General features: G+C 46.1%; 2 protein-coding genes across 4 annotated transcripts in view; both read right to left on the bottom strand.

Moving 5' to 3' along the window:
- Positions 1–16893, bottom strand: part of OSCP1 (organic solute carrier partner 1) — a 21114-nt gene extending 4221 nt beyond the window's left edge. For 2 of the 3 annotated variants that reach the window (XM_081144925.1, XM_081144924.1), the window contains exons 1-7: positions 16681–16893; positions 7401–7555; positions 5434–5601; positions 4821–4901; positions 1486–1589; positions 892–1020; positions 377–446 (exon numbers count right to left, since the gene is read on the bottom strand). In XM_081144925.1, coding sequence (XP_081001051.1) covers positions 377–446; positions 892–1020; positions 1486–1589; positions 4821–4901; positions 5434–5601; positions 7401–7555; positions 16681–16792 — 819 coding nt within the window. In that variant the 5' untranslated portion in view covers positions 16793–16893. Of the gene's footprint in view, positions 1–376; positions 447–891; positions 1021–1485; positions 1590–4820; positions 4902–5433; positions 5602–7400; positions 7556–11371; positions 11402–16680 lie in introns of all 3 variants that reach the window. The other variant, XM_081144923.1, reaches the window with a different exon arrangement.
- Positions 16894–18543: 1650 nt separating this feature from the next.
- On the bottom strand, positions 18544–24654 carry MRPS15 (mitochondrial ribosomal protein S15). The gene is made up of 8 exons (XM_081144931.1): positions 24402–24654; positions 24080–24124; positions 22928–23003; positions 22057–22105; positions 21504–21588; positions 20563–20621; positions 18918–19109; positions 18544–18698 (listed from the first exon to the last, which is right to left on the bottom strand). The coding sequence occupies exons 1-8, from the start codon at positions 24523–24525 to the stop codon at positions 18561–18563; spliced, it is 768 nt and encodes a 255-aa protein (XP_081001057.1). The 5' UTR covers positions 24526–24654; the 3' UTR covers positions 18544–18560.
- Positions 24655–26254: the final 1600 nt, after the last annotated feature.

The raw sequence follows: 26254 nt of genomic DNA on the forward strand, positions 1-26254 counted from the left end.
CATTTTGAACGTAGCTATCACTATATAGGGAAGCACCGAAAAGGGATATTTTAATGATCGAGATACACACAGGTGCTGGAGTCAGCAACCACGGACCTAATGGCACTGGTATAGTGCTAATTCCTGGTGTGTGGTTCCCACTTAGTTATGGTGACTGAGCCAAGTCTAAAATTACCTAATTAGCCAGATCACTGGAGGTCTCCATGGGAAACTACAATTAAAAACCTGTGTACTTATAAGGCCAAATTGAGGAGATTGCAAACAATGAGGGAAATGTTGGCTGGCTTTGAAATCTAGAGGCCCCACCCTTCTCCCCGTCCAGACTTTTGTATCTACAAATAAGCTCAAAAGGTACATGCGGGAGGCAGAGGCTCACCTGTGTCTGTGAAGCTAAGTTCTTTGATGCCCCAGATGTGTGGGTTTCCACAGGCCGGTTCACACTGTACCTGGTTGTCAACAGAAAACTGTGAAAATGCTGTCCAGCCCTTTACACTGACTTCCTTCTAACCCCTAAATATAGCTCATGGCTTTTATTTTGAGATGTTTAAAAACATCCAGAAAGGTGCTAGGAATACAGAATACAACTAAGTGTTTGTCAACTGCTCAAGTTTCACTCCTTCCCAAAGGAAAACACGGGGAAGCTGTGTGGAACTGCCTCGCCTTTCTGAATGTCCAGGGCCGCTTAAAATTACTTATCTTTTAAACGTGTTGGGTTACCGTATGTCTGGGAATCTTAGGTACCCTTTGAAAGTGGCAGGGCTGCATGCACAGTGTCTGAGGGAAATCACTCCAACTGCCAGCAGGATTTTCATGGCAGACGTCAAGCTGGTTTTCTAAGTGAAGTGACCTCCCTTGGACTTGAACTCATTCAGGGAGGGAGAATTTGCTTACATATTAGTTCCCAGTTTCAGAACGCGATCTCCATAAACTTCGAAAGAACCTTCCTTTGGTGCAGGGACGTAGTTTCCGCCGTGCTGGAATTCCACCGTCCTCACTTCTTTGCCTTTGTTGTTGAACATTCTGCAATACAAAGTATGACATGATGGAATGTTCTCCAAGCTTGGCTAGTCCTGGAGGTGTCTTTATTCTTTGTACTACAGGACAAAAAGGAATTCATGTTCTCTTTCAAGATGAATGTTCTGGTTGTGGTAATAATGATACAATAATATTTATTGAGTGCATGTTATGTGCCAGGTGCTATGTAAGCACTTGAGAGCATTATTATCTCAAGGTCAGGTCCCATCCTTAGGTGTGAGAAGACAAATAACGAGCCCATTAAATAGACGAGGAAATGAATGCTGGAGAACTGGGTGGTTTGCCCCAAGTATCTGCCAAAGGGAAGAGCTGGGATTAGAACCTGACCTCCTAGCTGCTGTGCTTTACTGAGGAGAGGAAGTGCCCACTGAGCTGCATTCTGTGCGGTGGCCCACATACTGGTTTCCCGGACCCCAGACACTGGTCTGACAATTACTGTTGAGAATTCACCTGATGAGTCCGGGAACTTCAGTTCCCCAGGGAACAGGCCCAGACACTGGCAACACAAAGCGACCATTAGAATTCTGAACTTTGTCCTTTAGAAATATGGACACCTGGAAAAAAATACACTCATGTCATTTTTCTTGGTATATTTTCACAGACATAAGCACTGTGAGGATGGAAAGTATGTAATGGGTTGGGAATGTTACCTAGTGAGTTATAACAGTAAGAGGAAAACTCACTGTAGCTAACACCTGCAGAGTTATAGTGTTTTTATAAACAGAACCTCTTTGGAGCCTCACAGCAAATCTTCTAGGTGGGGTGTATTACCCCTGTTTTAAAGATGAGAAAGTTGAGGGTTGGAAAGTGAAGTGACTTGCCCAGAAACAATGATAAGAGACAAAGTTGAGATTCAAAACCAAGGCTGACTCCAAATTCCACACCCAGCCCTTGGTTCCATGTAGCTGTAAGGCTTGAGCTGCAAGAATCTCATTATTCCATTTTACAGATGAGGAATCGGCAGCTCAGAGGTTAAGACACTTCCTCAAGGTCAGGCAGCTCATAGAGGCAGAAGATTCAAACTGGCCCTTGTGTTTCTGATTCTGGAGCACGAGCTCTTAGCCATGTGCTGGACTGGTGAGCAGGGGCTGGAGTTGGCAAATCCAGTGGCAATTGTTTGAAGGCTTTATATGTGACTGAAAACACCATATATGCTTATATCTGCTCCCGGGTTTGCATTGAGATCTTGGTCAGACTAAATCCCATGCATATGGTAGCAGTTAATCAGTTTTGTTGGAAATATTTGTTAGACTGGTTTTCCAGACATGAAATATTTCCTAGTGGAGTGGATAGTGGAGTGGAGGTATAAGGAACAGTCCATAGAGGCAAAGGTGGAACAATGTTTTCCAACAACTGAAACAATGGAGAGAACATGAGGAAAGTGCATGATAGAAGGATGTGTGAACAGGAATGAGAGTGCGGGAGAGGGTGACCTGGCCTGAGGGGCCTACCCTTTAGGAGGCAACTCTGGAGGAGTTCTGGAGGGCTGAAAGGGGTTGGAAATGGAGAAGGTTGTAAGTAGCTGTTCAGGATTCCAAATGGAATTGGTCTTTGGGCAGTCTCTTTGGCCAGGCCCGGAGAGCAGGGCAGGGCCTTGAGCACATTATAGCACTTCAGGTGTCCGTGATATTGCAGAACGCTTTGGATATCAGATGAGGAGTTCTGATTAAACAATGGGCAAGGAAATGTTAGATTAGAGCTGTGTTTTCTTTATTTAGTTAGTTGGATTTGCTAGCAAATCAAAGCTAAAAACAATCAAGACTGTGTTGAAAACAGAGAAAATCTGCATAGGCAATCACAAATTGCAGCCGAGCAGAAATACCATTAGAGACCAGACTTGGAAAACCAGCCAGATGCTGCATGCAGATCAGTGGCTGAATCCTGCCAAGAGGTGGGAATCCTATTTCTCTTGATGAATGTTCTGATGTTTCATTGCTTTCCCATTTAGCAATTAAAGCTTAATATATTTTACTGTTTAATATATTTTAATGATTTTGTTACAGACTTATTATTAGGAGTGTGTTTTCATTATAGTGAATTTTATCTTGTCAGACTTGAGAAATCATTATGGCTTCTTATGTTACTACAATTTATAAAATAGCGTCCAAATGTGCAGCCTTGATAACATGATGTAAAATTTTCAATATTTTAAAGCAGTGCAAAACTTAATCTTATTTGTGCTTTCATATTTTAAAATCAGTGACTATTAGAGATCTTAATTTATATTGATGTTTTATTGCTCCATCCATAGCAAATAGAATTTTTCATTAGGATTAAAAATAAAACTGGCCTCAGAGTTGAAATCTATTTCTCTTCTCAAGTCCATGGAAGGGAAATAACAATCAGGGGCTAGACATATTCTAGTTGTTCTTCTTTTTTTTAAATTTTATTTTGTGGATATATTACACATGCATATGTGTGAAATTCAAAGGGTTCAAAGGGTGTACAACGGAACCTAAGCCTCTCTCATGCTCCTGTCCTCCAGGCAGTTTCCCACGCCCTGGGCAACCCCCTGACCAGTTTCTTGTCCATCCTTCAGAAGCACCCTGTACTATACATATATTGGCAAACACATTATATTATATACACTGCATCAGTGAGTCCTCCTAACAAACTCTAAATGGTTATTATCATCATGTTGAAGACACTCAGGCTCAGGAGAAGCAATCTGCCCGAGGTCATGGATCTGTGCTGCCTCAAACATGAGTTGTTGAACTCCAGAGCCTGGGCTCATTCTGCCATATCATCCATCTTTCCCACATCAGCATGTTAAATCACGGAGAGGAACAAAGTTCTGTCCAAGAGAGACAGGCCCCCAAATTCAGAAGTTCAGAAATATAATTTTACAGGTTAGGGTGTAGGATTGTGTGGAGCAGACAGGACGGGGAGGCAGCAGCCAACAAGGAGTACAAGGGCCTGAGTTGGGCTGGTGGCGACAGGGATGGAAAGAGGGCGTGGACACTGAAAAGGCGGACTCTAGGGGCCTTAGAAGCCATTAGATGAAGGTCAGAGAAGGGGAATCACAGGCGACACTCTGGTTCTGAGCCAAGTGAGTGAAGGAATGATGTTGCCCTCAAAAGAAATCAGGAAGCTGAGGCAGGACGTGAATTTTGGAGATGAGTTTGGGTACAGACATTAAATTGCAGGCATTGGTGGGCATCCTCGTGGAGAGTTTCAGGTGGAGATGTCGGTCTAGATGGCAGGGCTGAGGCAGGGTAGGGTAGAGGTTAGACTCAGGAGTGCCAGGTGAAAGAGCTGGAAAGGTGGGAGGGAAGCGATTTCTAAAGAGCAGGGGGTGGGTAGAGGCAGAAGGAGAAGGTTTGGAGACAGCAAGAGGGAGAGGAAGGAGGGAGAGGCACAGAGATGGATGAGGTAAGGGAAGGTCAGGATGGTATGACGCCATGCAAGTCCAGGAAAGGCGAGAGCTTCATGCAGGAGGGCTGCCTCGTAACAGCATCAGATGCTGGAGAGGTCAACAAGACTACAGGTCTGGAAAAAGGCTTTGCAATTGAGACCAGGCTGGTGGCCTTGAGAACCCATTTCCTCTGGAGAAGGGAAGAAACCATGTTCTAAAGAAACATATAAGATAACTGGGAAGGAGTAGCAGTATCAGTCTTCCTTGATCCATTTAAAAACTGCTGGGATTTGTTATCAGAAAGTTGTTCATCATGGAGCCAAACACTGAGGACACCACTAACTGGGGAGCCTCAGTCCTTGTCTGCTTGGCACCCTGTTTCCCTAGGGCAGCAGTGGCAGGGTGCTCCTGGGGCCGCCCATTCACTCACCCGGATGTGCAGGTCCTGGAAGAAGGTGAGGAGCGTCTGCCGGATCAGCTGGAACTCCCCCGAAGAGAGACCCCGGTATGTCTGCCAGAGGCAAAGGGGCGAGAAGCAACTCACTTTCAGAAGTGAGATGAGATATGCAGAGAGGTAGGGGTAGGCGGGTGCTCAGGGATGGGACCATAAGCAAGGCCCTCGAGGACTCAGCTGCGGGGGCAAGAAGGGCAGCAGGAGAGCCATTATGCCTCACAAACCCCATTATGCCACACCGAGCCGGGGCACACCACTTCTCCTGTACTCCACAGACCCAGAGCGAGGCTGTTCCCCAAGATGTAGCAGGACATCCACCACCAACCCCCTTTCCGAAAACTTAGGAGAAAATAGCTAGGCTCTGTATCATCACTTTCCCAGTTTTGAAGGCAACAGTTAAGACGTCCTGAGATGATAATGCCTCTTGTATTACTGAAATGGATACTTGGAGGTCTGTGGGATTTTCTGGGACAGTGGCAGGCTTTGCCATTCCTCGTTCTGTTCTCTCTGTCACAGACTCTTCCTGTTCTTTACAGAGGAATGAGAGCGAGTATTGGGGCTGAGAGGCCAGAAACTGAAGGAGTCTTACTTCAATCAGCTGCCGGAAAGTCTCATCCACTAAATGCAGGAGGGCTGGGTTGTCTTGGATGAATCCCTTGATGGCATCTAAATGGTTGAAAGTGACTAGCAACACATCCTTGGGACGGGGACACAGCAGTACTTGATATTTCAAAGCCATCGTCATCAGGTCATAGAGCTGCCAACCCATACACGGACAAAATAAATGGGATCATAAGAGCAGATGTCAGGACCTACACACAACGAAGCAGTCAAGCATTTACTGAAAACCAGTACTCATATGGCTGGTGACCATATCAGCTATCCGTCAAACCAGTACATCATATGGCTCAGGTGACCATATCAGCTATCCCTCAAACCAAGATACTTAAAAAAAATGTTTTTTAAAAAATATATCTTTATTGATTTCAAAGAGAGGAAGGGAGAGGGGGAGAGAGAGAAACATCAATGAGAGAATCATTGATTGGCTGCCTCCTGCACACCCCCTACTGGGGATCGAGCATGAAACCTGGGCATGTGCCCTGACCGGGAATTGAACCGGGGACTTCTTGGTGCATGGGCCGATGCTCAACCAACTGAGACACACCAGCTGGGTAAACCAAGATATTTTTGAGAGTAAAAGGGGCGTGATATTAATAAGTAAGCCAGGACAACAGGGTTATACCTGGACAAACCAGGATTTCTGGTCAGCTTATTGCAGATGAAACATGTTTGAAACAATATTGGCAGCTGTGGGGCCCTGGATCGGGTGCTGGAGTTGGAGAGCAATATCCCAGAATCAAGCCCTCCGTTGCCTGGCCAAGTCTTCTCACCTCTCTGAGCTTGAGTTTTCTCATCCGTAAAAAATAGTCTCAAATGCAGCTAAAGAAGTGCTAAGAGGGAAATTTACAGCAGTTAGATGCCTACATTTCTCTAATTGATACCTAACCTTTCACCTTAAGAAACTAGAAGAAGAAGGTCCAACCAAGGAGAAGTAAGGAAAAAAAAAGGGTGGAGCAGAAATCAATGAAACGAAGCATTGAAAAGCAGCAGATAAAAATCAATGAAACCAAAAGTTGGTTCTTTGAAAAGATCAACAAACCTTTAGCTAGACAATGAATAATTATTTACTTAGACTGACCAAAAAAATAAGAGAAAACTAAAATTACTAAAATCAGAAATGAAACAAAGGACATTACTATTGACTGATGGGAACAGTCTCTAATTATAGATAGTGGTGATGGTTATACATTATGAGTATACTAAAAACCGCTGAACTGTACACTATAAAACAGTGTTATGTGAATTATGCTTAATTTAAAAATGGCAAAAAGATATACAAAACTAGCTGTGGAAAAGACATTAAAGAATAAAGGGTTTTTGCCCTGGCTGGGTGGCTCAGTTGGTTGGAGAGTCCTCCCATGCACCAAAAGGTTTCTGGTTTGATTCCTGGTCAGGGCACATGCCTGGGTTGTGGGCTTGATCCCCAATCGGAGTGTGTGCAGGAGGCAGCCAATCGATGTTTCTCTATCCCCCCCTCAAATCAATAAAAACATATTAAAAAATGTATTGGCTTAACTTAAAAAAAAAATCAGAGTGCCCTAATAACTTGTTTCCCCCAGAGATAGATATGTTCATGTTATAAGTAAATACTGAGCAGTTTTGAATTTCCTTTAAAAAAATGCCTGGTTGTCAGAGCCGGTATTTGTCAAGAATGAAGCAAAATTAAAGTTTTTAGGGTTGGGTTAAGGTGTTCATAAATATGGGCATGAAGACCAGCACTCTCTTTGGGCAGGTGAATGACATAAACAATAGAGGGATTGGTGAGGGTGACTTCTGAGGTCCTTTCCAACTCTGAAACTCAACAACTAATATTTACAAGGCCATCTTTTTTGTAAGAGAGCACTGCATATGTCATCTCATTTGATTCCAGTCTACAATCATCTACAAAAGATGCAAGAAATGCAATCAAGGGGATAGAGGCAATGGTCTGCTCACCTTATCCATGCTGGCCTGGTTCAGTCTCATAATGGAGGCATGAGCCAGGCGGTCATAGATGGTCCTGAGGGCCTTCTTGGAGTAGAGCTCTTGGGGTTTGAACAGTTCCTCTACAAAGTTTTTATTGAACATGGTTAAGATGATGTCATGAAGAACTGTAGAGACAAGAGAGAATACAGGTAAGCAAGGCTACTGGAGGAAGCTTTACTCGGGAAACGATCTCTGTGCACAAATGGGATGGAGGAGCCAGGCCTATGCAGAGTGGGGATGCTGATGCGCTTGGTGAGCTCTGCTCCCTGGGGCCATCTGAGAGTAAATGTAAATGTGACAATGTACAAATGTGTTGTGCTTCAGAGGCTACAAACCATTTTTACATACTTATCTCACTTGATGATAGGGGAAATGTTTCTTCTTTCTTTAAAAAAATATTCCTATAACATTTTAGATTAGATTTCTTCCTTAACATGAGAAATAGCATCACTCTTTTGTTGTTTGTTTAGCAAATCTATAACATTTTTACTTAAATCGACAAGTTTACTCACTGGTTAGAGATGAAAACATTTCTAATGTTTCTACAAGACGTGTACTTCAGATTAGCACTGTTTTAGAATGCCTTGATTTTTACATCTGACATATAATACTGATATTACATAGTAGTGCTATGTCTCATACTGTTGTTCAAATGGAAAACTTTCATTTAGTGAGAATAAAAGGTCCTAAGATGTGTGCAAACCAAAGTTTCTATAATTCTAGTTCTTCATTCACTCATTCAGATATTTTTTTGCTACTCAAATATCACTAGTTGAGGGCTAGAAAAACCCTCTGGTACAAGAAACAGAAACAAGTATGGTTGAACACAGATTCTTCTTCTTTTTTTAAAAAAAATATATCTTTATTGATTTCAGAGAGAGGAAAGGAGAGGGAGAGAGAGATAGAAACATCAATGATGAGAGAGTCATTGATTGGCTGCCTCCTGCAGGCCCCTGACTGGGGATCGAGCCCGCAACCTGGGCATGTGCCCTGACTGGGAATCGAACCCCGATCGCCTGGATCATAGATTCACGCTCAACTGCTGAGCCACGCCCGGCTGGGCCAGATTATTCTTAATTAAACCATATATATTCTTGCCTAACAGCAAGAGTATATGGATGCTGAGAATATACATTTATAGTATTTAAATTTGAAAGAAAATTGGTTACTTAAAATAATTACACAGAATCAGTTATTAATCATGAGTGATTATTACTGAAAGATACAAACGCCTCTTTCTTTTGCCATATAAAGGACACACCAGGTATTGGCTGTGGCCATATATCTTAGAGAGTGAAGGCAAGGTAGAGCATTGAGGCCATGATTTCTGGCACTCTCTCTACCTTTAAGTAATTGTTAGAAGTACCCTGAAGGCTCAGGTCAGCATTTTAAAGCATTTCAAAGAGCATTTTTTGGGGGGTAAGCAGAGGGAGCTCAGGGCTGGTTGTATTTAAATCTTTATTTTTTATTTTTGAATTTACTGGAGTGATATTACTTAATAAAATTATGTAGGTTTCAGGTGTACACTTCTATATATATTTAAATCTTAAATGGAAGGGCTACAGAGACGGGAGAAGGGAGAATGGGGAAGGGACCCCCCCTCACTTGACAGAAAGAGCTAACATCACTCCTTACACTTGAACTCACATTTGACCTTTAGATTTTATTCTGGACTCCTTCCTATCAGTGAGGAAGAACCAAGTCCATTACCAACACAGGCTGTCCCTCACATCTGACAATTTCAACCCATCACAGCTTGCCCATAATGCACACTAACGTCCCCAAGGGACAGCTTAGAGACACAGCTCTTCCAGGCTCGCCTTCTGCCTTCGACCTAGACAAGCAAGGACCTGAGGTAAGCTGGGCTTTCTAACATTTTCCTTACTGCAGCCTATATGAAATGCAGAATTTATAAGGAAATAGGTAAAACTGAAAAGTCACACATAAGGCCTTGAAGGAGAGAATTTTCCACAGATTTATGTAGGCTGGGGAGGAGTGCCAGAGAGAAAACTCGGGTCTTTCAGTCCTTAGGGGAGTCTCAGAAAATAGCTTGGGCCCAAAGAAATCGGTTCTAAAAGAAAGAAAGTCGCAAGGAGATTGTTAGCCACTCTGGCAAAGTAAAAACGAGACTTTCCCTCTGGGAAGTGAGTAAGCGACATACCACCATGGCACAGAAGGCCCTGGAAAGTCTCCTGGTTACAAAGAGAGCACAGCAGGCCCTGTCCCTGTGGGCAGAGCAGTGACCACAAATGCCCCCAGGGAGAAAATGGCAGTTCTATGGTTGGGCCCCAGTACCCAGGTTCCCACCTCTCATATAATTCTTTGGAAAGAACATGGGGGCACAGATGAACATGCCTCCATCTCTCCACGCTTCACCTCACACTTGGTTGAGGCGGGCCTGCTACGCACCAGACACTGATGAACACCAGGGCGCAAAGAGGAAGGAGATGTCCTTAGCCTGGAGAAGCAGCCAGGTCATATTGAAGTGAAACCCGAGAAACAGGTTCAAACACCTGTCAGTCTATCTCAGCGTTAGTGCTGAGCACTCACATGAGCTTTGCATAAGTTCACGAGGCAGGAACATACTAGGAACCAGGTTTCATCAGGAAGAGACTAAGGCCAGGGAGCAAAGTGACTTTTCATAGGTACATTCTGAGCTCAGATTATGAAGCTAGTGTCTGCTCATTATTTTTGAATGCTTAAATAAACTCCAGTGATTCAACTATGTATACAAGGCCCTCAAAATCCACACTTCTCTCCTGGAATTCTGCCACACATCAGGAGGTGGGTCAAAACTGCTCACAGTGAGTGGCCAAAGATGGTTGTGAACTATAATAAAAGCATATCAAGCACTCTAATTGGGCTTTTCTCTGAGCCTGGCCTGATGAAGTAATTCTCTTGATGAAAGCAACTGAGTATTTACTAAACCTCTGTGGTAAATTTAATTGTTTATGGGAACATGCAATTTGGAACACAGGGTAAAAGAGAGAAGCTACTACTTCTGGATGTTTCAAGTCCTACTATGTTCCAGGAGCTGGGCTCAGAACCTTCCATGCATTACCTCATTTAACCCCCCAAGACAACTCTGAATTATTATCTTTATTCTCTCCAGGAGGAAAACCGAGTCTTAGAGAGGTTAAAGTCCAAGGTCACACAGCTAGTGGTGGAGCTGAAATTAGAATGGGGCTGTTTGATTCTACTGTGTGTGCTCTTAAATATTATATGTTATCTTCTCAGCATACTTGGTGTGGCGAGAGCATTTAAAACACTGAGGACGATGGCTGATGACATGCATAAACTGCACCCAAATGTCAAATGATGAGAGGCACTCGTGACGCTTAGAGATGAGAAAGGCTAAGGTTTTGCTCTGAGGACCTGGCGGCTTTTTCAGGTTTGCTGCTAGTGGTAGGTCCAGGGGAAGCTGGAGATCTGGCACGACAGGGCCACACTGCATGCGTATCATGCCTCTGCCCGCAGTCCTGGCAGTCATGCAGCCACATGCTTCCATTTTCCTCGGCTGCTCAACAGATAGCTCTGTGTGCTCAGGAGAAGGGTTCAAGGATGTCACTCATGTTGAACCACAATTCTTTGGTTACATGATACTATCACAGAATTGCTTTAAGGACTATACAACAGGACAGCCTACCCAGAGCTCTAGCTACTGCCCCAGGTGTCCCCACAAAGCCTAGAATTGATGAAGAGAGAAAAAGGTACCTCAGGCCCAATGTGGTTCTTGTGCCTAAGTTTGCCTGGTTTTCATCTTACATGCTGTATTTACATAACAGATTCAAATAGATAACCAATGTCTTGGCTAAAGAGAAACTCATGCCTATTTTTTTACTTTAAAATATTTAGAGTGGTCCCCGTTTAAGCCCCATTGATAAAGGACTGAGTGAGCCTGTGGATGCAGACTGAACACATGCAGCCCAGAGATAGCATACCTCGTTTTCTGTCCACCTCTGTCCATTCATCTACATGAAGCATATAAAAAGAAAACACCAGTTCATGAAGCAAAAACGTCATTTTCAAGGAGGCTTTAAAACTAGCAATTCCAGTGATCTGGTCTATGAAACTTTATTTTTCACGTTTGCCTTAATGTCTAATGTGAATATTCTGCCTTCCATGTGAAACTTTTAAAAGGATGACGGATAAACAAGTTCCAAAAAAGCCCTAGAGAGGCTCCATCTTTTAGACAGTGGCCTAGGAGGAGAGGTAACTCAGAATGGCTGGCTACCCTGGGGTTTGTCTTGAAAAGCTCATGAAGTCATCCTCTCTAATGCTGCGAGAATATATGTTATTCAAAATACACCAACTTCCCCGAGAAAGAATAATACCAGGGACAGGTAGACAAGGGAGTTTCTTTTTGTATAACCTGATTTTTTAGTAATGTAAGATTTCCCTTTCTAGAGTACAGATGGAACTGCTCAAATGAGAAAACTGGAAATGTGAATTAAAAAGAAAAAAATGCCTATTTGTTTCTGATTTTTTTTTAAAATATATATCTTTATTGATTTCAGAGCGAGGAAGAGAGGGGGAGAGAGGAGATAGAAACATCAATGATGAGAGAGTCATTGATCAACTGAAGCCTGCAACCCGGGCATGTGCCCTGACCGGGAATCAAACCCCGACCTCCCGGATCCTAGGTTGACGCTCAACCGCTGAGCCACGCCGGGCTGGGCTGATTTACTTTTTATACACAGATGTGTGACTTCCAGGTAAAAAGAGGGGGGGTGATGCCTGGCCGGGTGTTGAGTGGCTCAGCGGTTGAGTGTCAACCTAGGATCCAGGCGATCGGGGTTTGATTCCCTGTCAGGGCACATGCCAGGGTTGCGGGCTCCATCCCCAGTCAGGGGTGTGCAGGAGGCGGCCGATCAATGACTCTCTCATCATTGATGTTTCTATCTCTCTCTCTCCCTCTCCTTTCCTCTCTCTGAAATCAATAAAGATATATTTAAAAAAAAACAAAAACAAAAAAAGGACTTTAAAAAAAAAAAAAAAAAAAGAGGGGAGTGATGATGGGCCCACGGTAAAGGAAACTCCTGACAACAAAAGCAGTTGCGGGAAACAAAATAAGGAACAATGTACTTGACTAGAGAAATCTGTAAGAATTAATATCCTTTATGGGTTGAGAGCCGGCTCTACCATTTACTAGCTATATAATTTTCAAGCAACTTGTTTAGCCTCCGTTTCTTCATCTATAAAATGGGGATCATAATTGAACCTACCTCACAAGGTTGTTGTGGGGATGAAATATGAAATATCACGCACTTAGCTGGCTGCTCTTCTAGTTCCCTTTTCTCTACTGAAAGACATTGGACACCACCCATAAAGGATGAAAGATAACTTTTTTCTTTATTTTTTTGGGAGATTTCAATCTAGAAAAACCACTCCCAGATAAACAGAGTTCTATACACACCCACATTTTAAAAACATTTTGTAATTAATGGTCCCCCTTGGAAACATTTGCCACTAGATTGTTTCAAAGGTGATTTCTGCAGTTATATCAAAACATGTATGTGTCTTTGTGCACAATACCAATAGGTCCTAAGAGGCCAGTCTGGAAGCACAGCCAGCGCTGAGCCCTAACTGGCTGCAAAGGGTTCCCATTGTAAGGTCAGACTCCTCTGGGAAAATTCACTGTCTTTCTCCCACAAGAGTTATAGGCTTTTGGAGAGAAAACACTGGGGAAGCAGCACCAAGAGTCAGGTCTTCTTAAAGCAGATACTGGCCTCCGTAGCACAATGTTGTGGCATTTACTTACAGGCTGTCTTGCCTAATAGGCTTGTGGGAATTCAGAAAGGTGGAGTTGCTACCCTCTTGAAGGTGTGTTTGGGAAAAGTGGTGCTGCAAGGGGCTCACCTACTCTAGGGACAGTGACTAAGGGCTGCTGACAAAATGGAGCTGGCAAATGCATGCCTGGGGTACAAGGCATTCCCCCAGGCAATGAGGCTCAGCTCCAGCAGAGGTCTCTGCGGTGCTGTGTGCTCCTGGCCCCTTTCCACTGGAGGATCTAGGGGAAGATAAATGACGTCCTGTTTTTCTATCATTTCTCCGGATGACTTGTTTGTGACAATCCCACTTTAGTTACATTTTGAGTGGGAGGCATGCCCAGGGCTATCCAGAGCTGCCTGTTCAATTGGAACTAGAAAAATAACAACAGAACCTCACCACCATTTGGTTGCTCAGTACTACACTGTGATCTTCACGTACTGGAAAAAAATCAATGAATGGCTTTATGCCCCAGTTTCTCTTCTGCAAAGTGAGGAATGCAAACAAAATGTATTAGGGTCTTATTTATAAGTATTTTTAAGAGGACAGGAGTGAGGCAAAAGCAGGTTTTATTATTCTCACTATTGCTTAAAACGTGGGACAACATTCAACATGCAACACTCAGAAGTTGCTCCATAGAGAGAGCACTTCCTTTCTGTTGAATGCTCAACCAGAGGCCACACTGTGGGGAAAACTGCACTATCTGTACTCGCCTTGTGGGAGCAGGATGGCCTCCAGGAGACCAATTAGTTGTATAAGAAAATGAAAACATCTAGAAGAAATATGGTTTCCATTCAAAGCTTCAACGAAGACTAGTTTACTGTGTCTGGTGTTTTATAGGTCTCTGTGCACAGGCATTTGTCACAGTAGCTCCTGCTTCCTGCAGCTACACCAACTCCAAATGGTGGCACAGGTTAGTTTTTCAACTTTGAATCCCGCACTGTCAACCCTGCTTTTTTTTACTCTGTCTTCTACAAGTCCCTATCAGCCAACTATGGTACTTTCTGTCATTTCTTAAAAAAATCAGTGGGTATATTGGATTTTTTTTTCAAACCTCTCCCTCTCCTTCCCACCTCCCAACCCCCACAAAGATTCTGGTACAGTAACCCCCAGGTATGGAAGTATAGTGCAGCGGTTAAGGACATACTGCTTAAGAGTATGAGTTTTAGAGCCCGATGACCTTTGTTCAAATCCTTTACTCTACCTCTTACCATCTATGTAACCCTGGGCCAATTAGTTTCCCCATCTGTAAAATGGGGATAGTAGTATTACCTACATGATAGGATAGTTGTGGGGATTAAGATATTCAGGGAGGCCCTTGGTTCATGGTAAGTATATAATAAATGTTTGTTGTTGTTGTCATTAAGAAGATATGTCCTCCAGTTTTAGAATCAGTTACTGAACCAGACTGATCAAAAGCGCTACCTCCAGTGAATGGGAAGAAGGGCTGGATCATGCTCCACCCAGCATCCCACATGTTGTCTGACACTTATCCCAACTGCAGAAGTAATGAGTGTGTAAATGTGAATTACCAAAGATGGCTGACACTCCCTTAAGCTGTATCTAGCAAACCTTGAAGGACTACAGCTCCTGAAGACAAAGGAAGCTAGTCCCCTAGTATTCATAAGGTCTTGCCCAGACCTCCTCTTGAAAGAAGGTATCTGCTACATGTTGTGCTAAATATGTTAAATACGTACATGATCTCATTCAGTCCTTACAACTTTGCTATACCGTATGTATTATTATTCCCATTTTATGGAAAAAGAAACAGGATTATAGAAGTTACATTCTAAGGTTATACAACTGGTTAAATGGCAAAGCTGGAATTGGGACCCATATCTGTATGACTCCAGAGAGCATGCCCTTTTACACTGCCTTCCAAGATGCAGACTACCCATCCAAGAACTACCTGCCAACTCACTAATACCACTAGCCCAAATGAAATCACACACATAGGCAGCAAGGAAAACAGAACCCTCTTGAGGAAGAAGCGGCAACATTACATAAAACAGTGAGTTCAGATCATCAGTTCAGCATTTACTGAGCACCAACCTGTTCTGATCTAGGTATTATACTAGGGGCTGGGGTACAAAAATGACTAAGACAATCATGGGGGAGACACATAAACAGACCATTACAGGGTAATATGGCCAGTGATAAGGTAGAGAGGCATGCGTGGGTGCTATGGGAGTATGTGCAGGCCCTTTCCCCATGTGGGAAAGGACAGGAATTTTAAGCTGAAAAATTCAGGACAAAAGGGGAGTTACTAGCATGGAAATGAGAGATTTGGGGTTAGAATGGGGATTACTAGCATGGAAACAGAAATTAACATGCTTTAAATGGAGACCTACAAGCAGTTTGGGATGAAGATACAAAGTAGGAGGCAGGCAGGCAGTGGTGGAAGGTGAGACTGCAGAGGTGGACAGAAATCAGATGAGGAAGGGCCCTGAAATGTCTTGGCCACCATCCAGACAGCAGTGGAAAGCTGATAGAGGGTTTTAAGTGGCAGGGGGTATGAACAGATTTGCATTTTAGAAAGCTCACTGGCAGCACTGTACAGAATGAATGGAGGGGGTGTGCTATAGGGAGCGCTTTTTGTCTCTTTATGAATGGACTTGGACTCAATCGCACAGACCCAATAGTGAATATCTGAATATGTATGGGTAACATCGATTGAGCATACAGATACTGTTGGAGAGAATAAATATTTTAATCAGTGGCCATGTCAGTTACCTTTATATCAACCTTTCTTCCTCAACCTTGAAATATAATATTTAATCTCAGGAAGGCTGGTGAAAGCAGTTGTTGGTTGAGAAAGGAGGAAAAGAGGGAGAGGAAAAAGATGGCAGAGAGTTCTGGGTGTTCATTTCTCTGGGGATGAGGTGTATATTGGAGACAGATTTTGCCTTTTAGAAACTCATAATTATTTCCACAATTGTATTCTCTTCCAACAATTGCGAAGGAAGAGAATTAGAATTTCCTTAAGTATTCTTATTTATTTATGTTATCTCAGGACCTCACCTTTCTAGAAATAGCTTCTGAAATGAGTAAGACTGGCTTCCAGTTTATGAAGGAGGATACTACACAGAAGAATGGAGAATCTGAACCTGTTCCATGGGGGGAAGGGGGGTGCTTGGACTAGCAAAGGGCATGCCGCCAGGCGGGGGGAGGCCGAGCCTCCTACATTTGGGAGGGAACGGTTGTCAAGAGAGATTGGGGAATCACCTCGCCGATTTGAGGGCGCGAGGACACTGGGGAGGGGGCGTGAGGTAGTGGAATAACATCCAATGAGGGTATTAAATCCCTCTGCCGTGAAAAGATCTTTTGGGGAATTCGACTCCTGAGGGGCTCTGGCTGGGTGGGGCTGTGGACGCTGTGAGACGGGTCCCTGGCTCTAAGGGGCAGCGCGGGGGTGTCGATCAGTCTGTAAGGGGCGGGCTGTGGGGCCGGGGGCGCGCGGTGCGGGGCCGGCGTCTCTCACCTCTGCGGGCCTTGTCTCCCGGGATGTTCTGGGCCCGCAGCCGCTGGTCCAGGATGTAAAGCATCTCCCCGCCCAAGTTCAAGAAGAGCAGCGGCAGCGTCCGCATCGACATGATGCTGAAAGCCCTCAGAGCAGGCGAAGAGACCCGAGCCCGGGCAGCCAGAGACCTGGAGGCCCAACCAACGCGTCTTCGTAACCTGGTTGCTAGGGCAACGCGGCGACGGCTAAAGGAGCCAATCAGCAGGTCATTTGTTAGGAGGCGCCCGGGGGAGGACGCTTATTGGGCTGGGTGCCCGAGACCTACGAGGTGGATTGGTCCGAGCCGGAGGCGGGGTCGCCGCGGGCCGTGGGCCCCGGGCCGGGAGCGCTGGTTTTGACTTTCTGAAGCCGTGTGGAAGGGCGAGGGCCGGGCAGGGGTGGTGGGCTGCAGGGGCTGGCGCAGAGGAAGAGGCGACCACCCCTCACTCAGCCCGGCCGCCTGCGCAGGTTCCCGAGAGCGGGGAAAACCCAAGGGAAACTCGAGAGTAGTCTCCGAGGAGAGGGACCTGGGTTTGAGTCTTGACTCCATTTCCTGGCGCTGGGACTTTGCGCAGCCGCGTAGAGGCCTTGCTTCCTCCTACTTATATTGGAGAGGACACCCATCGCCCAGGGTTGCTGAGGAATCAGTGAGACCATGCCAAGTGCCATGAAAGCGCTAATAAAATGGTTACTGACTTTTCTTTGAGATGGGGGAAGGGTCAGAAGTTATTGAATTATTTGCATTTCCTCCCTAAAAGCTACTTGGAGCGAAGCCACACTTGGCTTCATATTGCATGAAGCAAACCAGGCTCGTTCCTGTCGGTCTGCTCCTGGAGGGCGTGCTGGGGCCTCTGAAGCGCCCTCCTCCCAGCTGGCCTCCCGTCCATGCCCCTGCTTTGAGGGCAGTGAATCCATCCTTCACTCCCATCTTGAGCTCCAGGATCACCTTCCTGTCACTGGCTGCAGTTACTTGATGAGCAACCATTTCTGTAAATTTTAAAACCTACTAACATTTCCCCTCCAGCCACTCAAGACTTGAAACCTGAGCCTTGGTTTCCAACTCTATCACCCTTGGGCCTATTATCAGTCACCAAATTCTGCTTTTTCCAGCAAAATCTCTCATATTTTCCCCTTCATTTCTTTTTTTGTTAATCCTCACCCAACGACATATTTTCCATTGACTTTCTGAGTGGAAGGGAGGAAGAGACAAACATCGATGTGAGAGACACATTGGTTGCCTCCTGCTTGCGCCTGGACCAGGCTGGGAATCTGCAAACCCAGGTATGTGCCCTTGACCGGGAATTGAACCTGTGACCCTTCAGTGAGCTGGCTGATGCTCCAACCACGAAGCCACACCAGCCAGGGCATCCTCTTCATTTCTCTGTCTGCATCACCATGTTCCTCTATATTACTGCTATTTTCTCTCCTCCACCGGCACTGGCTGCTAGGCTAAATTTCAGAAGACACCACTTTCAACATGACATATCCCTTCAGTGGCTTCCTGCCGTTTGCTAGATTGCTGTGGCATGGCATTCAAGGCACTCCACTCTGTCTCCAACTACCTTTCTAGAGACATCTCCTATACTCCCCTGGTCTCACCCAGCAGCCAGCCAGCCAGTCATACTTCCTCTGTGCTGCTGTGCTCAGTCTCACCTCCACTGAAACACCACCTGGATGACAGGGACTTGTGTATGTGTGAGGTATTATGCAACTGTGTCCTCTGATGTGAGGGCTGGGACTCTGCCTCAGACAACCCTTGGATCCTAGAGCTGAATGAAAGAATGAATAAATTCCTCCTCCTCAGGCCACAAAGAGCCCTTCCTACTATTCTTCAAGGCAGAAAGATACAACTTTAACAAAATTTATTGGTTTTCCTTGATTTCCTCTGGTCCAGCTTTGGAAGAGCTTTCTGGGTTCATCTGGCCTTGTTTTCGGGCTGCTGCTGCTGCAGCTTTTAAGGCTCTTTTTTGCTTCTTCAGCTTTTGAACCTCCTGGTAAACCTGGAGATGGAAGGGAGCAGGAAAAGAGTTTGTAATCCTATGTAAAACCTCTGACTGGGAGCAGATGGGCTGGGAACTTACTCCCCCACCTGGTCACCCCAGCCTTTCTCCATGGGGTTGGTGGCCATGCCTTTATCAGAAACCGATGACCCCTCCCTTCTGCTCTTTCCACCACAGTCCCAGAATGGGGCCAACCAAAGCATCAATTTGGACTCATACCCGAATGCACAGAGCCTTCTTGGTCACCCAGCGGCGGTGGGCTTTTCGGTGGTACAGAGGGGGAAAGGTGTACTCAATCCCCAGGTCCTTGCATGTCTTCTCAAAGACATTGTAGTTGGTCTTACGGAGGTTTTTGAGCATCTTTTTCCTCTGGTCAATGCTCATCAGCAGATATCGCTTGTGGGCTTTGTCCTGTAAGAGAGTTAGTGATCCTTTCAGTATTATATAAATAAGTGGTATGCCACTTCACAGTAACAAAGAATAGTCATTTCATCATCTCACTGAAACCTCTCAACAATCTCATGCAAATACTAGTGCAACTCTGAGGTATTGTTATTTCCGTTTTACAGATGGGAAAGTAAAGGCTCAGCTCTAGCTGGTTTGGCTCAGTGGCTAGAGCGTCAGCCTGCGGACTGAAGGGTCCTGGGTTTGGTTTGGGGCAAGGGCATGTGCTTCAGTTGCAGGCTTGATTCCTGGCCCCGGTCAGGGCACGTGTGGGATGCAACCCATCAACGTTTCCCTCTCTCTTTCTCCCTTCTACTCTCTCTGAAAAGCAATGGAAAAAATATGCTCGGGTGAGGATTAAAAAAAAAAGAAAATAAAGGCTCAAAGATGTTATCGGTCTTGAATATGGGTGGGTCTACTGGTCTTCTTCCAAATCTCATGCTCTTTCCCTACACTACCCACTCAGCCGCTCCATAGCTCATCAAACTGTCAGATGGAGTAGAGAGGAGGGAAGAACTTTCACTTTACCCACAGCCAGGTGCTGCTCCATGAGAAAATTCTGCAGTGGGGCTGGTGTTCCACACTCCAGAACAAAACTCTGACCTCTAAGGAACAGGCTCATCCAGCTCCCGAGAACACTGAGATGCCAGCCTGGAGCTGGACCGGTCTGTATTCACAATGGTGTATTTATTAAAAATACCAGCAACTGCCTAATTACAGCGGCTCTGTGCCCAACACTGTGCTGAGATATGGCATAATGGTTGAGAATATGGGCTCTGGAGTGAGCCTACCTAGTTTCAAGTCCTAGCACATCATTTCCTAGTGCTGTGCCTTGAGGAATAACTTAACCACTCCACACCTAGATTATTCTTCTGTAAAATGGGTATGAAGGTTAAATGAGCTAGTGCATGTAAAATATTTAGGAAGAGGCCTAAATACTTTATTTGCACTGTGTTGGCTGCTTTTATCTCATATAGTCCTTACAATCCTGTCAGTAGGTACTATTATGATCTGCATTTTATGGATAGAACTGAGGCTCAGACATGTAAAGTTACTTTCCCAGAATCACATAACTAGTTAAGTGGAAATGATAGAGCTGGGATTTGAACCCAGAGCAATCTGACCCTATTCATGCATTCAACAAATATTTACTGAGCATCCACTATGTGACCGACACTAAACATGCTCTCAAGTTTGTGTTTTTGACCATTGGTGACACTCAGCACAGTCCTGGAAGGCTTCCATTTTTCTACTGGAGACAGGAGGGGAATGTTTTCCCCATTGCAGCTGAGGGGTGGGCACTCTGGTGTTATAGCCTCCTGGCATCTCAAGCTGCCTCTTTGGACCCAGAGCCCTTTCCCTCTCAGACTTCTCTGCCCCGGCTACTGGTATTTAGCTGTGAGCGATGCTCAAGGCTTACCTTTCGATGTTTCTGCATGTGTTCTTCATAATTGCGGATCTTGACAGTCAAGGCAACAACTGAAACCACAAACCACAGAGGATGAGAGCCAGGCACAGGGGAAGGAAGGGCCCAGGCCTCGGTTATGTATTAAGAACTCAAGGAATAACAATCACCAAGGCTCTTGTACAGCTCTCTAATTCTCGAAGCATCTCAAAAGACTGGATTATCTTTGCTTTTGAAAGCAAGGCCTAAGGAAGAAAAGCTTCTTAATCTTATAAAGGTATCATCCTCAAACCATAGCAAATAGCATTTTTACTGTAAAACTTCAGGGCATTCCTATTAAATTCAGGAATTAGTCTAGGATGCATGCTATCATGGTTAATGGTTCAACACTGCACTGGAGGTCCTAGCCAATGCAATAAGATCAAATTCCCAATCTGCCAAGGGTCTGATCCTTGCCTCTCTCAGTCCAGCTACCACCCTTATCTCTGTGTTTTTACTAATGAATTTTCAGAGTTATCAACTCCCACTCATTTCCTAAAGCCCCAGAATATCCTTCCTCAGGTATCCCCAAAGGCAAAAGCAGGGGACCCCAAGGAGAGGCTGTAACTATGGCAGGCCCTTCCTGTACACACATTGAGTTCTGGGAGCACTCAGTGCACTGGGAACCTTTGTTCTGACCACATGGCCTGTTCATACCACCTTAGCTGCAGAGTGGAGAGAGATAGAGACAAAATTTGGGTTCCTGAGGAACCTTACCTGAGCTCACATAATAGTAGGAGGCAGGACTTGGGCAATTCAGAATACACAGTCCAGTTTTCATTACCCGTGGTCCTTCCTGTCTCTCCCTTTAATAAGCCACATCTAATCCCTAGTGTACTTGCAGATGAGTGCCCTGGATCAAGTACCAGCTAGTAGACTCCCCTGTACCCCCACTCCCCAAGGGCCCCCTGACCAACTTCGAGCCTCCAGGGAACTGGTGTCCTCAGGGTTTGCCACAACCTTGTTCATCAATTGCTCTTGCTTGATTTTTAGCTTCTCCTTCTGTTGAAGATAGAGACAGAATTTGTGAAGTCTGCTACCCCATAAGAACTGGCCCTCACACCTCCAAGGCCATGGGCCGCAGTCACAGCCATAAAGCTCAGGGCCTGGCTTCTGGCCAACCACATGGCTATTCACATCTAGGTGAGCCCAAGGCCAATGCTACTGACAGGAGAAATGGCTTGTTGGATCAATGTCCCTAAAGCTTGCTCATTCATTCGGGCTCATTCGTTCAGGCATCAGATCTTTACTAAGCATCTACTGTTTGTCAGGTGCTAAGGGTATAATGGGGGAACAAGATTGTCCCTGCCCTTGAGATGTTCAGTCTTGAAGTATTAACAAGTAGACACAGAATGACACTGGTATAAATGCTGTTACTCAAGAAGCATGGGATGGGAGGTGTTACCATGACAGAAGGGAGTCCTAGAGGAGAAGGCTGAGGGAGGCCAAGGTTTGGCACAGGTCACTCACCCGGTTCGCCATTTCCAAAGATAAGATTCTTTTCACGACATCATCAACCCTGTGGAAAAATCACAGAAATGAGAGACAGATGTTGGGGGCAGAGAGGAAAGGGAAGCAATGCTGTTTCCATTTTAGTTTGAAAAGCAAAGATGATTAAAAATTTCATTCACAACAAATGAGTCTCTCTGGAAGTTGGGAGCCATTTCCCACAGGTTAGAAACCAGCATACATCTAATTTGTGGGGCTGAGAACACAGAATGATGTGATAACTACAGAAAATTGAGGCTGTCAGTTCAAGTGTTCCAGGCTTGTCATAGGGAGAGCAAAGGGGGGAATTTCTGTTTTAGCTAGAATATGATTCAATCTGTCTTGAGACACTTCAATTCCATAACCATTGTTTTTCTCAAGTCACATTGCACGGTGAGAGGGACAAGAGGGAATTCCCAGCCACCATCACGCAGGTGGGGGGCTGAGCAGAAGGATCCTGGTCTTGGTGTCATCTGGCCCAGGATTCAAACCCCAGCTCTGTCCCTTAGGGGCTGTATGACATTGGGCAGCTTGATAATCTATAAAATGGGGATAGTATTTCTTACCTCACAGAGATTTTGAGAGGATCAAGACATGAGAGATTTCTACAAAGACCTGTGAGGCATGTTGCCTCCTTGGTATCCAATGGTATAGGGTCTTCACCCAGAGCATGAAAAAAGTAAGGAGTTGAGCTCCATAAGCTCCACCTGTTCCTGCCACCCACTCACCCTCACCATGATTGGGCTTCTCCAGTTCTTTGCCCCATTCTCCATAATCAAGCTTCAGATACCTCCTCTTCTCACCAAACCTCCCAGGGCCCCTTGCCTCATCAAAGAGGTTTTTTCCTGCTTACTTCTCAATTCCAGGGATGTTCTGGTAATCTTTGAGCAGCGTGGAAGGGGGCAGGTCATCTTCTTGGCTGGGCCGGACTGTCAAGTGGAGGGATGAAAAACACCCAGAGTCAACTCTCACTGCCCATCCTCCCAGACCTGACTCTTCTCACCAACTCTATCAGAGACATCCAGGGTCTCAAGCAAGGCACTGGTATCTCTGGGCTCAGTTTCTCCTCTGCAAACTCCCTGGGCACCTGCCTTGATATTTCACGCTGGGGGTAGATGGCCTTTTCCAAGATCCCAAACTGTGCCTTCACCTCTCACACTTGTCTGGCTCTACAGTTATCAGATCTCCAATAGGATGGGTCCTCAGTGGGCGGACTGAATTTGACTTCCTTTGAATCCTACCCCTCAGTCTGATCCATAGTCCAGCATACAACAGGCACTCACCAAAACACTTGCCTGCTGACTGCATGGACAAAATAAGGGGGTTGAGGAGGAACCCTCAGCTTTAAGACACTTGAAATGTAAGCACCAAATACAGACCACAGGAAACCCCCAGCCCTGGTATGTGCATCCCTGTCTTCCCTTGGAGGTGAGGGAGAGGTACGGGGGAGAACAACTTGTCCTCTCCAGTCAGGCCCTACTATGCCGCTATGCAAATAATAGCAACAAATACTAACGTATACTAGTTTATTGCACACCATGCTACGGATGCTTTTCACGTGTTATCATTGAATCCTAACAACGATCCTCTCAAACACTTGCACCCATTTTAGAACGAGACTCAGAGAGAGGAAGTAGCTTGCCCAGGATCATTTACCTAGTAAGAGATCTTTGCCAAAATGCAAGCTGCTCTGGAAGGGGAAGCCAGATCCTCCGCCGCAGGGCAGACACGAAGCGCTGTACACGGGGTAGGCCTGGGTGGCCCCCTGTGCAAGCTCATTTCCACTCACTCCCAGTCGGAAGGTTCCTGCTCCCGCGACCCCCTCCCCTCGCCCGGCGTCCGGGCTTCCGGCTAAAGCTCCGCGACCAGGTGGACGTGGGGGTCTTCTGCTTAGGACCTCTGGCCCACCCCATCTAGCGGCTAAGCCACCACCTCTGTCCTCTTGGCCCCCCCAAGCCGTCCAGGCTCTCTCTCTTCCGCCCACGTCCCACCCGAGAGCTCCTACCTGGTTTCTGGGTGGCATATCCGCGGGTGGCAGGGAGGATGAAACCTGTGCAGAAAAGAGCGGGCTGAGGCCATCTCCTTCAACAGTCCAGTCTCGGTTCCTTCTATGGCCCTTCGGCCATGGTCTCGGCACCTCTGCGCCTAACCGCTGCGCCATTTCTTTGCACCCGGCTGCCCCAGGTCTCCCCGACCTCGTCTCACCTAGTCCCCACCCACCACCCTTTCTCTCGTAGCCGCGGCACTCCTCCCCTAGTCTCCTCCCGTGTCCTCCATCTCCCCGAACTCTTTTCCTAATCCCTCTCCCCCGTTCCTCAGCTCCTCACCGCCGGGAGGTGAGGGGAGGCCCCAGTGGTCGGAGGGAAGCCGGGCGCACCCCCCACGCGACAGCCCAAGCACTGGGGCCTGGGTCCGAATGGAACTCAGCACCCTCCACGCCGCCCTCAGCATGGTGACCTCTGACCCCAGCGGGCGGCGCCGCCGTTGCCTCCGCGGTGCTGGCCGGGTTACATGGGCGCCGCCATGTTGGCTCAGGCTCGACCAATCGAGTGCGGCCGGGAGACCGGAGCAGAGGAGGACCGAGAGAGTGAATCGGCGAGGCGGGGCTCGGCGCCGAGGCGGAACAGGTGGAGCCTCGAAGCCGGGTTAGCGGGGCTGGGGGCGGGGGCTCTGCGGTCGCCTGGCCGCGTTGGCGGTGTGCGGTGCCGTCTACATTCGAAGATGCCGCTCTTTCTCGGGCGAGCATCCCGTCCTTAAACCAGTCTACGTTCCTGACCTCGGCCCCGATTATTTCGGGGGCTTCCGTGGGGCCTGTCGTAGCCTCCTCCCCCGAGCCTAGTATTTCCACGCCCCTCCGCCGCTCCGGTCCCCGGAGCCCAGGGTGAGGCCCTGTGAGAACTACTGGGGTTCGGCCTCCTCTCTGGCAGCCCTGTAGCCTGGTGGTTAAGGTCGCAGACTTTGGAATCAGACGGCTCTGGGCTGGAATCTTGGCTCGGCCATTGACTCACTATGTGGTTCTGTGGGCAAGTCACCCGGCCTGTCTGGGCCTCGGTGTTCCCATCCGTCAGACGAGGACGGTAATAACAGTATCTGCTGCGCAGGATTCATTGAGGCAGTTGTGTGCGAAGCACTCTGTCTATAGTGAGCATTCAATAAGTATTAGCTGTGATAATATTTATGAAGTGTGGGTGTAAGGACAAATGCAAATTAAAAGTAGGAAAAATAAAATTTAATTCTCCTTGGTGCAAAAAGGGGAAAAGAATACTTAATTGTGACTCCTTTTGCCCTTTTGAAATGTATGTACATCTTTTTTTAAAAATTTATCTTTATTGTTGAAAGTATTACAAATGTCCCCTTCCCCCCCCCCCCCCGTTGATCCCCTCCCCCCCTGTACCCCTCCCCCCAGGCCTTCACCCCACTATTGTCTGTGTTCATGAGTTATGCATATAGGCATGTAAATTCTTATGTTAATCTCCGCCCCCCCCCTTCCCCCTGAGATTGGTCAGTCTGTTCCATGCTTCTGTGTCTCTGGATCTTGTATGTACATCTTTTCAAAAGCTAAGTACGCCCTTTGCCAGTTTTACAACCCAGGAATGTCTTTCTCAGGGACCTTGGAGCCATCTCTTTGAAATGCTATCATTAAGGAAGTTAGTGCCCCTATCTCTCAGTGTCTGGGAAAGGGTAGGAGCCTAACTTCAGCCAGTGCCTAGTTCCAAGTTGCAAACCTACCTCCTCTCATGAAGATATGAGAAATTTATTTTTCTTTTGGATAAGTGCAATTAGCAAACACAGGTGACTACCCCACTTACCAGGTGAATTTAGGATGACCCCCGTGTGACGAATGGTGCTGTCAGGTCTTCTTGCTTGGGAACTAGTTATTGTTTATCTTGAGAAAATGTATGCATTAAGTTGTATACATTTTGTATATACACTTAGCTATATAAAAGAGTACAATTTCTGTCTGTCTTTGCAAGCCCTTTAGCTAATTGCCTGTGATGCGCATCACATTCTGGTTTAATGCTCATTCAATAATAAAACTTTTCTTCCTTTTCTGTGCTTGTAGAGAGGTTTTACTAGGTTGGTGGGAGATTTCGTTTTTAATTATATTTCCCTAACAGAAGTTACTCTTTTCTGAGGCCTCTATCCCTGTGTCCACTTTGTGACTCCCTCCAGGTAACCC

Source organism: Miniopterus schreibersii (genome assembly GCF_964146895.1).
Source record: "Miniopterus schreibersii genome assembly, chromosome: 8".
NCBI classification, from domain to species: Eukaryota; Metazoa; Chordata; class Mammalia; order Chiroptera; family Miniopteridae; genus Miniopterus; species Miniopterus schreibersii.